At 40.3% G+C, this 17,682-nt stretch overlaps 1 protein-coding gene across 2 annotated transcripts in view; it reads right to left on the reverse strand.

The window, feature by feature from the left end:
• The window catches only part of CDH12 (cadherin 12), a 173,118-nt gene that overhangs the window by 32,459 nt on the left and 122,977 nt on the right, over positions 1-17,682 (reverse strand). For both annotated transcript variants that reach the window (XM_035902107.1, XM_009646725.2), the window contains one exon: positions 11,468-11,721. In XM_035902107.1, coding sequence (XP_035758000.1) covers positions 11,468-11,721 — 254 coding nt within the window. The remainder of the gene's footprint in view (positions 1-11,467; positions 11,722-17,682) is intronic.

Genomic DNA, 17,682 nt, shown 5'->3' on the forward strand with positions numbered 1-17,682 from the left:
GGAGGTACTAAGCATGAAGCAAAAACCCCCAACAAACAATCAATCAATCAAACAAACAAACAAACAAAAACCCCCAATAAACACAAACAAAACCCTAGCTGAAACGTGAAAAGGAACCAGCGCCACCATTCAATACTATTTAACTACTGCCATTAAATCTTAACAACTCTCCTAACTGCCCAGTCAGACACAATCACAGAAGGGCTTCTGCAGCTGTTCCAAGTTAAGTGGTTATCTCAGTGTTAGCCCTATAGTTCTCCCAAATGTGTTTGTTTTTAAAATGACTTGGGTCAGGTTGTAAAGAAGTAGTTTGGTTTCAGCTGCTTTCTAACTTAACCTGTTTCACAAATTGGGTTAATGGGCAGTTGCACTTGCAGAACTGATGCCGGTAACTGTCTCATGGGCGATGCTTTGAAATGAGCATCTCAAGGTGGTATGCTCAGATGCAACCAAAAAATGAGCAGCCAGTGTAGTTGGTCTAACTTGCTCTAAGTGCCTTTACTGCCACATAATAACACAAAACCAACAAGTTGAGCATAGGTAGAAAGGTCTTAGTGGCATTGCTTTGTTCACGGGTAGCAAAAACTAGAGATGCCTGTGTGGGCAATGCTATATAAGTGACAGAATTGTCTTTCACATTATACCATATCACACTTGCCACACTTAAAAATAAATACACCCACCCCCCCCCAATTTACTGATATATTAAAATATTTCTGACTGTCTTCCCATGACTTTTCTGTGGTCATTCCACTAAAAATGCCATATTTCTTTATGATTTTGCAGATATTTTCAAAGGTACTTAGCACTAATGTAAAACTACTGTAATAGTCCAAGCTGAGTGGTTTTGAACATCCCACTGAAGTGACGTATCTAGTCTTCTAGTGGAGGGAGAGCTTTGTATTTGTCAAAATATTTTGGCTTTAAAGCTGAGAATTTTTGGATTATTTTGACAGAAGCCCTAATAAGTTGTTGTACTCCTCTGTCCCCTTATCCAAAGGAGTTCATCAGTATAATTTCTCAGACTGATATCCTGTGAACTGTACTCCAGCCTTCCCAGAATGAATCTTATCTATACTGCGCATCAGGTAGTGGTACTTTAAAGAAGGGCAGATGGAATTGCTACACTTTTGGAGAAGGAGAAAACAACAATTCAGAATGCCCCGTGCCTACCATCTTTGCGACTCTCATATAAAACATGATCTTCCACATGAAAAAATAACACAGTCTAAGTCTTCTGCATACTAGATGACTGGGTTCACAGTCCTTCATACATGGCTGCATCAGGAGCGTGAAGGATTAGTGATTTTAGCAGTCAGTAGCTTACCTGATCTGGAATGAGTAATACCAGTGCAAACAAATTATACTTTGCGCCTTTGGAGAGAATCAACCATTATGCAGAATTAATTGACAGGGAAGCAGTGGCTGCAGACAGCCAGACTCTAACGATGGGTCAGAGTCAAGCGAGAGAAGCTGTTAAACTTTTCATAAGCCTTATAAATCTTACATAAGGATTTTAGTAAAACATGCTAGGCAATATAAGAAATAAAATGTGCTGCAGTTCAGTTATCAGCACTTCCAAACTGCCAGTTCTACCTGACTACAGATGCTTGTGCTTCCTCCCCCCTCTCCCTTTAAAGGTTTTGTTCATTTGCTTATCAAACCCTTCAGTCAACTCCATTGTCTGCTCTGCATTTCTCATTACCAGCTGAGCATCTTCTCAAAAGCCGTTGTCGTTTGGAAAATGCATTGTTTTTATTCAGTTTTAACATCATTTTCCTGCCTCATTGAGCAGGCAGAACTGCAAGACAGCTAGGCAGCAGGAAAGCTTTGTCCTGTAGTTTAATTAAGTCTCAGTTGTTTAGGCTGTGAGCTGCAGTAGAAGGCATGTTGGATTTAACCCCCTCACTCCAGGCTTAGCAGTCAGTATTGCCACAGTGGGAAAGCAGTAGAGCGCTTGCTCTGCCAGCACCACAAGTTATAGGCCCTGAACACCGTTTCACCCTGATTTTGAAAGGTCTACATATCCCTCTGCAGTTCTGCCCATGGGCTGTTCTTTCTGATGTGCGGACACGGACTCCACGATCTATAAGATTGTAAAGTAGGTACGTTTATTCAGCGCTGGGCAGTACAGGGGTAGTCCCACTAAAGTCGTGCGCACCTCCATGTGGCAGCTTGCCCTGTTTATATGTAGCAAAGTGTTACATATGCATGAAGTTTCCCAATACACCTATACCTATGCATAACCTGTCCCGCTTCGTATTAAAATTAGTTTCATGAGGTCATTTCCATAAGTCCCTCTCAACTGCGCTTGCTCAGTGCCTCCTGGTGGTGGTCATCAGGGGTCGTGGGGATGAAGGCTGATGGCTCCTCTTCGTCATCGCTAGTAACCCCTTGTTCTTGCGCAGACTCAGTTGCTCCTTTGCTCTTGCCCAGACTGCAGGGTTGGTTTAAGCCAGTTCTTAAGGCAAACTCCCGGTTCTTATCAAGAACTGTCCTTCGTAAGGAGATGCAAATCTTCCTGCGTCAGTTATTTCACACAATAGTTAGCAAAACATTTGAGCACTATCTATCAATTTGATTCTCTGGGCTATGCAGCAATCTAGACAATTATTACGCAGCACCTTATCTACTAAGATTCCCTTAACCCCTTCTTTCATTTCCACCTTCATCCTGCCCTCAGCACAGAGGACCCTCCACCCACATTCACTGAGGCACCCAGGCACTGGAGGGTGCATCTCACATTTGGTGAAAATGAGAGCAGAGCTCCTGCTTTTCTGGTTTTAGGTGGGGAAAGGACATGCTGGGATGGGTGCCAGGATGTGTATCAGTATCTCTGTCAATGAGCAGAGTCAGCATAGAAAGACAGGGAGCAAATGAGTCTGAATGGACCCCCCACCCTTAAGAAAGCTGAGAGGGGGAAAACAGATGCAATGACTCTGTCAGATATGCAGCCTCAGTAGAAGCTGAACCTTTAATTTGTACTTAGGTGCATGTGACCTAAACAGCACAGAGATGCTTCCTGGGCCTCTGTTCCCATACCTGGCCTGAAATGCTTTGTCTTCTGATAAAGTGCTAAGGCAGTAAGCAGCATAGCTGCTATAAAGGACTGCAGGCCTAGTGGCAAAAATTCAACAGGAGTAATCTTTGATTGCTTTGCTTTTGCAGCATGTAAATATTAGCTCTGTTCCATATCTTTTGGATACAAAAATCTGAACAAATCTCTCATATTTTTCCCCAGAAAAAAGCTGAAGTAAAATGCTGATGCTGAGACAATCAAAGAAAAAGCAAATAAAAGCAATCATGCTGACTCCAGAGAAAACTGCAGCACACAGTAGAGGATTTATCGCTTGCTTAGATCCTCAGCTGGGACTCGCTTGGATTGTCAGCTGGGTCTGCAAGAGGAAATGCTCGGTGAAGTCAGGAATCGGAGGCTATGTTGCTGCTCTGAAGCTGCTTCGTTGAAGCACTCAGAAAGGAAGAGATTATTCAGGATAGCTCTGATGCTGCAGGAGCTGCTGCTTTTCCCTTTTTTGTTTCTCTTCCCCAATGTCTAAGGGAATCCAGAATCTGCAGAGATCAGTATAAGTATGCAGTCATCTTTTCAAAGTTTTTATGAATTTCATGAGGGCCTCCAGGCAAAAGTTGCTGAATATGGACCTCCCTGCTCCCCCTTGCATGCTGATGGTCTGACCTGAGCCAGGTCGGGTCCCATCATTTGCCTCTAAAATCCATTCTTCTCACCTCCTTCCTGAGCTAGAATTTCTGCGCTGTGTTTCCTCCACACTATTTTCAGATTTACTGCCTAAATAATTCTGTTGTCATAAATCCGTAGATTTACTATTTAGATGAATGCTGACAGCAGTATTTTTAATTATTTTCTCTAGTCTTTGCACATACCGAACCTCCGCATTGTATTTAGATTATCTGTGCTCCTTTTGCACATCCAGCCACCGTAGATGATCCTGTGCCTGTGTCACAGAATCACAGAAGGGTTGAGGTTGGAAGGGACCTCTGGAGGTCATCTGGTCCACCCTCCCTGCTCAAGCAGGGCCATCTAGAGCCAGTTCCCCAGGACCATGTCTAGATGTTTTTTTTAATATCTCTACAGAGGGAGATTCCACCACTTCCTGGGGCAACCTGTGCCAGTGCTCAGTCCCCCTCACAGTAACAAAGTGTTTCCTGATGTTCAGAGAGAGCCTGCTGTGTTTCAGTTTGTGCCCATTGCCTCTGGGCCTGTCACTAGGCACCCCTGAAAAGACCCTGGCTCTGTCATCTTTGCACCCTCCTTTCAGGTATTTATATGCATTGATAAGAGCCCCCTGAACCTTCCTGTCTCCAGGCTGAACAGTCCCAGCTTTCTGTCTTTCCTCTCAAAACTGCTGTTGTTTAAACTTCATTAACAAGCCTGCAAGCAAAACCAAAAAATATTACCAAATATATAAGAAACTCAGTATGCAATAATTATTTAAAAATAAAAATAAACTTGAGCATCTTAGGACAGGAAAATAAAGCCAATGTTTACAAACAGACAAAGGAGAAATCCAGACTGAAAGGACTTGGAATCTGACTAGGATGCGATGATTAAAATAGTTATTCTTCTGGAAAGGGATGTAAGATCTTTAATTAAAAATGCTGGGAAGCTTAATTTTATACCAGGAAGATGGTTTCAGGTTTGACTTTGTGTACCACTGTGCAGAATAACCAACTAACATGCTTCCCTGTAGCACATAAGTTTTCATAGACATTGGTTTAAGTCCTGACCCTTCGTAATTCTCTTAGTGTCAAGCCCTGAGAGGTTCACAGCTTGAGGTGGTATAGCTGTAGCCATTAAACCTCTGTTTTAATCTCACAATTGCTTTCTGGAATGCTTAAGAAATCCATTGCTGGAGAAATTCAGAATAAGAGCCCTTGATCAAAAATCAGGAAGACTATTATTTGAGCCAAAGTAAAATTACAATGTGTGCCTCTGGGATGCGAACTAGCTTTGTAAAATCGCATCACCAGGTGCGATTCACAAGTGCTGTGAAGTAAACCAGAACTATTATAGTCATATTGTTCCTTTCCCCTCACTCTGGCTTCTTCGCTATTCTCAATTAATTTAAAAGCTTTCCCTGCCAAGTTGTTCTTTTCTGCCTTGGAGCCGAATGCTCACTTCTTGATTTTCAGCATCCACTTCCCTCACAAACAGGTCATTCACTGAAAGTTGTACTCCATAAACTTTTTGAATCTACATGGGCATTTACTTCTAAACTGCTAGCTGACATTTTATAGCTTAATATGATTGCATATGCCAACTGGAGATCACTTGCTGTTTTTCACAGGCTTCAGTAACTTGATGAATTACTGACTGTAAAAAAGGTTACTGGCCTCTCTCAGTTTTAAATTTTGCTTTCAGTTGCTTTTGACGGGCTGGACTTAGGAAATAATATTTCACGCTGCAAGTGCTTCCAGAAGTCAATTTAGGAATATTTATGCATGTCAAATGAATCCTAGCAATCTTTCATTTGGGAAGGTCTGACTTTACTCTAGCACAGGCTTTTTGACTTGTGCCAGAAAGTACTCACCTTTGCTCCATGTTCCTGCCAGTCCTGTGAAAGCCCATGCAGATCAAAAAGTCAGTCTGCATGTGCTCCAAAATGGCAAAGAAGGGTTTTTTAGCTCAAGTCCCTGGCTGTTGCAAGTGAACATGCTGCAGCATCACAGAGGGCTAATGAGTGGCAGTATGTTTACCTTCCCCACCCAAGAATGATGTGTGATCCCTTCAGCCTTAAGTCTATAAATTTAAGATTAAAGTTAAAACAAATCTGCGCTTTTTTGTAGTGGCTACTTGTAGTAACTCCAAGCTGATCACTGGAAGCAGGGTACCACAGTCCTTGAATTAATACAATTGAGTCACTTGTCAATAGAGCTGTGGTACCTGTCTGCTTGTGTGCACCTAAATGCATTGCAAATGTGAGATAAAACATATTAATTTAAACTACCATGAAGGGGATTACCATAATAATTTGTTATACACATCTTGCTTCACAGTAAAAGTAAAGCAGATACAGTCAGTGCTGTGACTCTGCTGAAGAGCAGGAATTCGTTAAGCTGCAAGAAAGCAGTTCCTTTTGAAAGACAGTTTATACACAGAAGAGGAAGATTTTTCTGCCTTGTGTTTGAAGAGAAGTCAACCTTTCTGGTCAGTCCCTTCAGGAAGAAGCCAGCTCATTCAAGCCTAGAGAACAGCAGAACGGTACGACTTACAGGAAGAGGACGATGTAATTGTCTGAGGTCATGAAGACAAAGTCTAGCAGCCAGAGAAGAAAACAGAGGAAGAGTCAGAAAGTCAGGGAGAAATAGAAGGAGGAAGTAGGAGTTTGTTGCCAGCATTGTTGGAAGGTAGGTAGATGGAGTTGTTGGTTTTTATATGGTAGCCGAGTGTTCACTGAGCCAAATGGGACTGGAAATTAATGAGGCTGGTGGGGAAATAGCAGATGTGTTGGCCAAATACACCCCTTGGGATTCAGAAAAAATGCCGGGATAGTAACCCCGTTTCTATATTCTAGAAAGAAGATCAAAGTAACTGGAACAAAGAGAAAAAAATACATCAGGCCACTGAGATCGAAAAAGGCATCTGTTATCATCAGAAGAAAGTAAGGCAGTAGAGCAGGATGCCAATGAAGATAATGGGATGGGCTTCAGGAGGAAAAAGGCAGAAACCAGCTGTGGGAGAAAGGAAGATGGATTGTGAAATAGGAGACTGGTATGAGACTGTCAGAGCATAGGAGGTGTAAGAAAAAACTGGGCTAGCGGAAGGACTGAAAAAGACAGAAAGTGATCTGCAGCAGGAACTGAGCGATACTGGTGCAGGGGTTTGAACTGGTTAGCCTGGATAAATTAGAACTTGGAACAGAGGTCTTAAAAGTGTGTGAAGGGACTGAGACTTCAATAACAGGCAAGAGATGGAGTAGAGCTAAAATTGCGACAGAAACAGAAAGGAGGTCACAGACCAAGAATTGTGCAAAACTCACCAGAACAGCTAGAATGGAATCAAAATTCCTGAGTCCCACCATCTTTTATCTGTGCAAAACCAACTGACAAAGCATCTTGTTCCCCTCCAGCATGATACTATACACAGAGAAATAGCTGTCACTTAATCTGTTATTAAATGAGGAGGCTTGAGGTGCTGAAACTGGATGTCCCAGTTTTCTATGTATGTATGTAACTATAAGATACATTTTGATATCACAGAATGGGATTTTTCTTTTTGAAGAAAAAGCAAATTCAAAAAGTGTACGCACAAAAAAAATCAGAAGAATTATGAGATTGTAGTTCAAGCATTTTCCTGTTAAATACTTAACTTCATCTTGTTTGTGTTGTACATTAAGATAAAGTGTTTAAGGATTCGGGAAGGAACCTACTATTTGTATTTTCTTGATCTTTACATGACAAAGTATTACACTGGGAAAACAGAACCTATCCATAAAAGCTTCTGGACCACTGTGAACTAGTTCAGAAAATAAATAAGGCTTTTTCTTTGGAAGCACACGCAGGGAATACAGTCTTGTCCCCAAGAAACTGAGGGCGGGTTTGACCCGTGACTAGTACACACGATTTTTTCAGTCTTTAATATCACAGTTTCATGGCTCTGGACTTGGACAGGAAAATGCACAGTCCCCACAGCTTTCCTGTTTTGAATGGTTCTTGTGGTTCATAAGGCAAAACGCTGGAGTCAAGTAGAGAAGATCTGAAGGGCAGTGTTGTAGCATGGAATTTGAAACTCATTGTAACTGGAGTCATAGCTGGGGTACAGATCAGGGGCAAAAATTTGTGCTTTATGCCAGAAGACCATCTCTAAGGACATCTGACAACTTCAGAGGTGTCAGTGCAAAGATCTTGAACTTCACACACACTATTATGTAGAGCTCACTATTCTAGTAGTGAGTAAATTATTGCAGATAACTCAGTCTTGCCATCCATTTACACTTTCCTGTTATTTAGAGAGCTCTGTCTATAACATTCATGCTATGTGGACACACATAAAAGTGATTTTTAGGAAGTCTTATAATTTCTTGTACCAAGATCTTTACTAAAAGCAATTGCATATTTACAAATTACATACGTTGTAATACACTACGACACAGGTGCTTTTTTTTTCCTCCCAGACAGCTTGTAACCATTATAAATTAGAGGAGTCTGAGAAGAATATGAGATCTTTGTTATTTTCAGAAGTGCTTTGGGATTTTTAATGGCCACAAAGTACACGTTCATCTTAACTTTTATGCTGAGCATTTCTTGCAGCACTATGGATAAAATGGGAATAGACAAAATAGCTCTCCTGAGACACATAAACTCCAGATTTAACACAGTTTGAAAATCAGGTGCACTGGGGTAAATGTTCCAAAACAGCTTCAAAGCCAGTCACCCTTGCAGGTGTTGAATACCTGCCGCCCCTCTTCTCCTTGTGCTTAATTTCCTGTTTCTTACTGAATGTGCGCTCTGTGCCACTTCATTTCAACACCTCTAACAAGTATCATCCTACAAAACAAACCTTTTACATTACCTGACTTGTACAAAAATTTGATTCCAGTAACAGGAGAAAAGAGCAAAATAATATAAACCTCAATATTTTTAATGGCTTCCAGCAAAATATTTTTCTTTTTCTACCAGCTGAACCCAGCCTTCATTCTTAGCCGTTATCTCCCCCTTCCTGTTGTGTCTAGCACGACAAAGCTAAAGTTTTTGTCTGATAACAGGGATTTAGTTGCCGTGACTAGTGCTGCTTCCTTTCATGTGAGCTGTTCTAGCCTGCTTTGTTCTCCAGAGTTTTGCCTTCTGTTGCATACAGTGCAGATTGGTCTTTTATCCCAGCCTCTATTTTTTGGCAGATTGTTGATTTTGTTGTTGTTGTAATGGGCATCTTAATGACCAAACTGCTCTAGGAAAACATTTCAGAGAAAATGAATGAATCTGTAGAGAAACTGTGCCACCCAGCAAATTGTATGGGCTGTTGCCTCAAAGAACATTACTTGCTTTTCCATATTTATTTAGAGGGCATATTTACTCAGGAGCTGCTCAGACTCCTTCTTTAAAATATGATTAAATTGATGGAGCTATTCTTTACATCTATGAGATGATCTAGATTTTAAACAACTGAAAGAGCATAATTGGCTAAGATATATTTTCAAACTAATTTATGCTTTTCTAACTTCTGGTCCTGTACATTTTTCAGTTAGAGTATATAAACTTATGAAATATTGAACACTAATAGATCAGTAACTAACATTTGCATATAATTTCTTTTTCTTCTTGGACTACTCAACATTTGGATACAGGTAGGTTCTTACAGAGAATAAGAGCATAGTCAGATCTCTGACAAATTAGTAAGGATTTTGTCATTAAATTCAAATAGCTGGAGATCAAGCTGAGATACAGAGAATCAAATATATCCTCAGGTGAGCCAAGGAAGAGATTTCAGGGCTGAAACATGAAAATTGATAGAAATAAATAAGTAATCTTACAATGCTGTAAGAGAGCTGCATGGAGAGGTTTCCAACAATCTTCTCAGCATGTCAGCTGGCTTACTGGAACACATGCCTCTCCTTAAAGCAAAGTATCTCCCTCCAGATTCCACTGAATTCAATGAGAGGCTTACTTTTGGGTAGGGATAGGTCCTCTGAGAAACTGGTAATACTGGGACATAGTTCACTTTTTTTCCCTGGATATGAACCAGCTGAATGTGTTCATAAAAAGTGACCCTGGGAGCATTTCAGTAGTTTGTCAGTGTAAGGGGTCAGCAAGTAGAACAGTGAGACTAAAATGCAAGGGTATTTTATAATATTCCTGATCTTTTAACTGTAGATGGGCATTTGGTCACCCAAGTAATGATTTCAGGGTTAAAAGAAGATAGACATGGACACTTTAAAATGGCTTAGAATTCAATAGTAGAGTGGGTGCGGTGTATGGGGAAACCACTGTGAGACGATGGTTTTTCCTGTGCGGTTGCAAATGTAGGATCAGTAGCTAAAGCACTTGAGTCTCCTCGGTGGGTTTGCGAAGTAAAGAACTCTCACTGAGGAGTGGTTATACAGTCAAATGATTCTGCTGTCGTATGAAAAACTGCTCAACAATATGATTAAAGGAGAGTATGGTTTTCAATAGAATATTGACTTCAGCGAGGCTGTTTTCATAGGTTACCACCAGGGAAAAAGATTCCCACTTCAGTCTTTGTTTGTGAAGGTTTTGATCCTTTGTCAGGGAAGGAATATGTCACAGATTCATGAACAAATTCATTTCTGTATTAGAAAAGAATGAAGAATGTATTTTTTTTTTTTTAAAAGAGTAGTGAAACAAACAATATTAGTAATAGTTTAAAGAATTAATTAACAGTGAATTGATGAAGCAGGAGCTAAACAGTCACTGTTGCATGTTAGATTTTTGCATATGATTACAACATATCATCTGGCATGTTTATTGTACATTTTGAGAGTACAAGTACTGAGTCAAAATACACATAGTTAATAAACATGGAATAAAAAGTCCAAATTAAATTTGTAGTCAAATATGCATGAATGTGTATGCACTTGGTAGATACAAGTGGCATTTTGCTGTTCCATCATAGCCCCATCTGATAAACATTAATATTTAAAGATTGATGACTTCCATTATGTCTGCAATATTGCTCATGAAAGTCTGGGAATAAAAATATTTCCTGAAGTCAGGTAGGTCCAGCATGAACTGGTACTCGATGTATGTGTAATGACTGCCTACATCTTAGACTGTGTCTGCACAGTAGCTTCCTTATTGGTACATGAGTCTGGTTCACTTTATAGTTTCTAATGTGGCTGGAAATACATCAGCAAAATCAATATATTACCTTTGTATAACAGCTCCCCTCTCCATTTTATTTCAGGAAAATAAGCTATACCAGTAAATGAGAGGTTTTGCTGGCAGGGGTTTACTTGTGCTGAAGTCTGCTCAACACAGCCATGTTGGTCAGTAAACACATCCCCACAGCCTTAGCCAAGGCAGAGGTAGCAATTATTTATCAGTGTTCTTTGCCAGATGTAGATTGCGAGTGGTTCTTGTGAAAGGGGCTGTCACCCATTGAGCTGTAACACAGACGGAGCACGTACAACCTCCTTTTTACTGTTCTTCAGAGAACAGTCTGGGAAGCCCCAGACACCAAGCAAAACAATGTTTTTACTTCCTTAGTCTGAGCACACCATCTCTGAAGTCATGTCAGTGCATGGTAACTTACATGATCTGTATGATAAGAAGCTGTCAGCACTTAATCTATTTTTCCAGATAGCCCACTCAAACTAGCATCTCTTTTCAATATTTTTCAGAGCAGCAGTTATCTGTTACAGTGACAGACTTGGAACATTTTATATCTTCTTACTAAGCTCTTTACCACCAAGTCTGACTGTCAGCAGCACTTTGGGTTGTCTGAGAGTTATTGAAGGAGGGAAAGCTTTCTTACCTAACGGAGCTGCTGCCAGCATCAAGGTCTTGTGCTGTCACTGCGCCTATAATGGTCCCCACAGGTGTGTCTTCATAAACCTCCATTGTGTACATAGGCTTGCTGAAAACTGGAGGTTCATCCATGTCCAACACATTTATCTTCACAGTGGCGGTATCTTTGAATGGACCCACTGAGTGAAATCGATGGTCAAGATGGAGATTGGAGGCCTCGACTTTGAAGGTGTATGCCTTTTTTGTTTCAAAGTCTAATGGCTGTAGAAAGAACAAAAGCAAAGCATCAGATTTGACTAAAAATTAAACTCTGCAAACCCACTGTGGTAGAATTAGTCTGACATAACTTAAGACGCCTTCAGTGTAAACTTCAGCTCCTGAGCTAATCATCAAAGCTTGTTTCACCATTCATCTGCTGCTAAGGTGGTTTCTGAAATAGGCCAGATGAATCATGCCCAGGAAATGACTGTTTCTCCACATCAAAAAAATAAGGATGACTGGCATGGATGGAAACAGTTGCACTGTAGATGTGTGAAACTAAATGAGTGAGATTCATCTCTTGCAAATGAGCTGTGTGCAGGTTAGCCAGAGATTTGCATTCACACTCCCATGCACAAGCAATCAGCTGTCTCTAGCTTATCCAGATCCTTAAACAGAAGATTTCAATTTCTTTTAACAGGGAAAGCTTTCAGAGGACCATGACAACAATGGAAATGAGCCCAAATGAAAACTCTGATATATACCAATGGGTCAAACCAGACTTTGGGTGTGGCTTGGAATGTGAATTCAAACAAAATCTAAACCAATTTTTTCCTGTAAAATGCCTATCTTAGCAGTGAACTGCTATTCACACCGTATATTTGAGCTGCATGTACGTTGAAAAATGTAGACTTGACTCTGCCTTATGATCCTTGGTGTAATCCATAAGGTCTTGAAGGCAGCATAACAGCTTTTGTGTACCTATCTGGGTTTTTGATGGAAATGCGTCCTGCAGTCAGATTGGTTTGATGGCAGTTTCTGCCAATGTACATCAATTTAGTGCCTTTGGTTTTAGAAAAAGTAATCATCTCAAAAACCTTAATGCAGTCTCATGTAGTTGAAAAGACACAGAAGCTTTATTTTCAGTTAAAGAGTTTAGCTGTATTGGCTTTCATGTTGTTTTTAATGTTACTGACAAAGCCTTTTCCTGATGTCTGGATAACACTGGCACCTAGTGGTTTCTGCCTATAATTGTCAAGTTGGAAATTTTCTAATGGGAAAGGATATGCTATCTGGAAAAGAGAGCAGGATCAAAAGTGTATGAGCAAGAATATTTCAATGTCTGTAATTTTTTTTCCCCAGCCATCATTATCGCAGTGTTTCCAGTCATTTGTCACAGCTAGGATAGATTTAAATTCTGCCTTTTTCTGTTCTTATCACAACAGGACATAATTAGCCAGATGACTGGCTGGTGTAAATTGAAGTAGCTCCATTAAAATCAATCAAGTTACCTTGACTTACATTAGCTGAGCAGCTAGCATAATGATTTTAAATCCTTATGAAAGATTTTGTAATTTTAATAGACCAGATGGCCAGTCTTTTCGGAGGTATCCAAGTCTATACACCATAGAAATAATCAGACTTGAAAACCAAGTATTACTAATCAAGCCACTACCACATGCAACCATGCTCCTACAGATAAAATTCCCAGTAAAAGCCAATATGTGTTGCACCTTCATGACTGGGCTGACAGAAAGAAGAAGAAACTAAGGCTAAGAAGAAACAGACAAAATTAAGCGTGGAAGACCTTGTGCGCTAGTGGTAAAACCCTAAGCTGTTTCTTTAACTATGAATGGACATGCTGCTCCATTATCCAAATTGTTGTCACACTGTCTTTTCAGTTTCTACGCTAGTCATGTTCATTGTTACACATTGCCAAAAAAATCCTTCCCCAAATGACACCCCGCTCAACTCTCCTCCAGCTGATTATATAAATTAACACGTTTTCAAAAAATACACTAAGGGAAGAAAACCTGGAATTTAAAGAACCAGTCTGGAGTGGAAAAAGTCTAAGTAAGAGGGGTTAAGGTAGTGATTATTAAGACAGAGGAAGCAAGAAATCTAAGTCCTCAGTTAAATAGTAATTCTAACTGATACCCTGTATGTGTCTTTTGTATGCCCAAAACTGCATTAAAACCTTTCAGACTGGCTCCTGCGACACATATTTGCAGAGAGATGTGCTGATGGAAAGTGCCATAATCCATGTGGTCCTTGCAGGTTGTCTTTCACTGAGTTACTCTTCAAGGCAGCAGTACCATATCACGGTCCTTGGCCAGTGTCCAGTGCCCACAGCTTTGCTGATGCAAGGGGAACAGAGTCCTTGTTTGGGGATGGACAGAAGGAAATAAGATTTTAAGCAATTCTGTGTATTGGTGTGCTCAGGCTGCCATATTTTACCGCACAGCTGCCCAGAAGTCAGATAAAGTGGTGACATTGCCCCCAGCATTATGGGGCAACGCTATGGTATATTTTTGAAAAGACGATTTGACCCCAAGAAAGGAAATGTTTTCCCACTGTAATCTTAGGGCAACCCATGGGTCTGATGATAAATACAGTCAGGGGTTAAACAATATGCGGCCAATGCAAAGCATAGATGGCACTCTTTAAGTAAGACAGGCTGAAAGTGCTGAGCCATTGTCAGAGAAGAAATCAGTGACAGACTCCCACAAAATAGCAGAATTTAACCTTTTAATATAAGTGAGGTTAAACTGCAGCTGAAACATCTGTGGAAAGACAGCAAAAGTTGCAAATGGTAAACCCAGGATTTAATTTGAAAAAAAACAATAAGACTTTGTACATCATATATCATGCAGCAAAAGAGTATGGTTTCATGTATTGTGTTTATGAGGAGTCCATGCTAGAATCTTCTGATCAGTTCTGGTCTTCCCAGTTTTGAACAGTTGCACCATATAGACAGCTTTTAACAGTCTCAAATTTTGCCATTTGTCTGATACGCCTGGAGTCTGCCTGAAAACAGAATTTAATGTCTGCCTGCTCCGAAGCAAAATCTTTTGGATTTTTAATTTTGAAGATGTTGAAACAGCATTTCTTTGTATTTCTTTCTTTAGTAGATAACACTAAAATCTGTGAAGGAATAGAGTGGTCCACACAATATTTTAGCTGCCTTTTTTTTCTTTTTAAACATATTTTGCTGTTACATAATAAATGTCTGACAGTGCTCAGTCCTATTTTCATTAAAAATGTGGAATGCTGGTAAGGGTACAATCATAACAGAATGTTTGAACTATACAGGAAAAAACTGTAAGATTATTGAAATGTCTTCCAATTAATCAGATTTTAATGGGATGGCTTCATAGAGTTGTTTTTTTTTTTTTAAATAACCAATAGAAATATTTATTCCTTTTATAAAAAATAATTATATTCAGAAAGCTAAAATTGAATAAGGCTTTTACTTTATAAAAGTTCAAGTTTTTCCACAGTAAAAAGCATTTTTGTTAATATTAAGGCAATGTCTTTTTAACTGTGAATTATTCAACAATTAGAGGAGCATTTCTAATTGATATTCTAACTACCAGTGACAGAATAGATGTATTTGGCCCCCCTATTGGTCCTTATCTGCCTTTTCCTATGTTGCAGTTACAAGCTGCTCTATATAGTCACATAGGAAAGCACTATCAGCATATACACAGCTGTGTGCAGCAAAGGCATTCTACAAATCCCCAAACCAAATAACACATTCTGACAAATCACTTTATCTTGCATCTCTGGGAGTACCATGAATGGACGTATTTAGTGTGACTAGCAAAGCACATAAACAGTTCTGTGTCAGAAATAAATACATTTTGAAATATTATTGTTTCCCATATTCAAAGTAGAAGTTAAGAAATGCTATTATATAGATCTATCTGTATCTAAATTTAAATATTAGATAAATGATAGATAGATAGAAAGATAGGGGGAGAGAGAGAGAATTAAAGAACTGGAAGAAAAAAAAAACAGGCTGAAAGATATAATGAATTCTGATGAGAAGCATGGCAAGGGTGGGAAAAGAACTACCCTGTCAGTTTACTCTGTTTCACAAAGACACAGGACCAGAAACTCCAGGAATTTCTGCTTTTTATCCACACCTGAGAGATACAACAGCACTTTCATGATCCACACCTACAGTGATGGCAAAGATGTGTTTTGGGATGAGAGTGTAAGCAGGCCATATGGATAGTTACGGACAGTAGCACTGGGTTGAGAGGAAGCGCATATTAACTTAGGCTTGTCTTCATACTGGTGTTGTGCAATTGTAGAACAACTCTGTGTCATGTATGCCTGTCTCAAAACTGAGCAACACTTTCTCCTTAAAGATGGGTTGAGCATCTATTTTGTGAAATACTGCCATCAGCCTATTTGCTGTGCACTGACATGTTTCAGTAATTGCACTTCTGCACTGGATTTTAAATAACATAAGGAAATAATTGGTATTATAGCGCAGATTGGTTTGCTAAAGCAAGCTCTGGATCAACCAGGAACATTCATTAATTACAGAGATGAGAACGCACAGTAAAAAATGAGAACTGTAGGCCAAATCTACAGCAAGAATTTGACCAAATCTGAAGTGAGTGTTTTAAGATTCAATGGGAAGTGGCCAAAATATATGCATGTTCTGTATCTGGAAAAGGGAAGAAGCCGACCAGTGTCAGGGGTTCAGCTGTTTGTTGCTCTCAAACATCTTACCCGCTTCTGCAGGCGCCTTTCACTGTTCAAGGAAAAAACAAACCCAACAGCTGTATCTGCAAACTTCAGAGACTGAAGATCTCCCTTTCCTCACTCTTCCTGTCATCCTTCTCCATGGCTGCCATGGTCTTGATGCCTGCGTCTGCACCTGGGTCACCACTTTCTGCCTGTACTGAAGGACTTAATAGCACCTGTTCTTCCTCCTTGAAACGTAAAAGCACAATTCCCCCTCACACAAACTCATGAGGTATGATTACAGGCAGACAGTGCCTATGCACACACCTGCAGAGGGTATTCCGTGCTTCTGGAGAATAAAGAGGTGGGGTGAGCAGTCTGTACAGTCGTGCTGGTAAAGCAAATAGCAGTAATGCAATTGTGGCTGAGGGATGTCAGGAGTCTCCCTTCTGTTCACCGTTATGGTATACAGATGCTATCAGACTGCTCTTACATTATAGCAATGTCCTGTTGCTACGTACCTGGGCTATCCCAAGAGCAAGACAGCTCAGCTCAGTCAGCAGTCAAACTTCTACTTGCTGCCTCCAATTAAAGGCTTTCTAAAAGCAGCCCCTGCGGTTACAAGGAAGCATACACTCCGAATACCTCCCTGCAGCCTCAGGATATGTTCAACGTCTCACCAGTTTCTGTTATTTTATCATCATGAAAGTCACTGTTTCTCATCACGTGGTGCTATGTCCTCCGTAGCACGGAGGTGGCAAGCTGTGCTATCACAGGTACGGCTTTGTCACCTGATGAGTTAGCAGTGGTACACTTACCAAAAATAAGATGCAGATGTTCCCTGAGCTTCCACTGACCCACATGGAGAAGCTTGCCCAGTATAGTGCAGTAGTGTAGGGTCACACCAGGTGAAGCCTAGAAACGGTTTTTTTCCCGGGTTTTAATGGCACCCTGCACAAATTAGTGATGTCTGAGCCAGACTCGGTACTTGAACCCTGCTTTGTTTCTGGATTAGCTCATGCGGAGACAATTAAGAGGCTTCTGCACACAGTGGGCTTCTCCTATAAACTCACCCTTAGTTTAACAGATTTAGTGCCACCTGTTCAGCGAGGCTTGGATCCTCCTGTTGTCCTTTTCTGCTGGGTGCGGTCATTAAAGATTTCTTAGCAGTTTCAATAAAATCAGGAGCTTGCCTGGGACTGACACATTTTCCCTCCATACCTGGGAGCACTACTCTGTGTCCCACCTGAGGCCACTACACTCTGGTACGAAGGAGATGGTCCCTTCTCTCACCCTGCTTCTTGTAGCTTACACTCACGTCCAGGTAGGAGGACAGAAACTATATAAATATAAAACCCAATGAACATTGTATTAAAAAGCATCAGATAAGGGAAGAAATTGGTCATTCTATTCCTAAGATAGTAATATTTCTTACTCTTATAGAGAACTGTATGCCACATTATCCTAAAGCCAGACATTTCCCTCTCTTTTTACAGGTACTATTTTCCCCTTCTTTTTTTTTTTTTTTTTTTTTTTTTTTGG

Source organism: Egretta garzetta, unplaced genomic scaffold, assembly GCF_000687185.1.
Source record: "Egretta garzetta isolate BGI_Z169 unplaced genomic scaffold, ASM68718v1 scaffold109, whole genome shotgun sequence".
Lineage (NCBI taxonomy): Eukaryota > Metazoa > Chordata > Aves > Pelecaniformes > Ardeidae > Egretta > Egretta garzetta.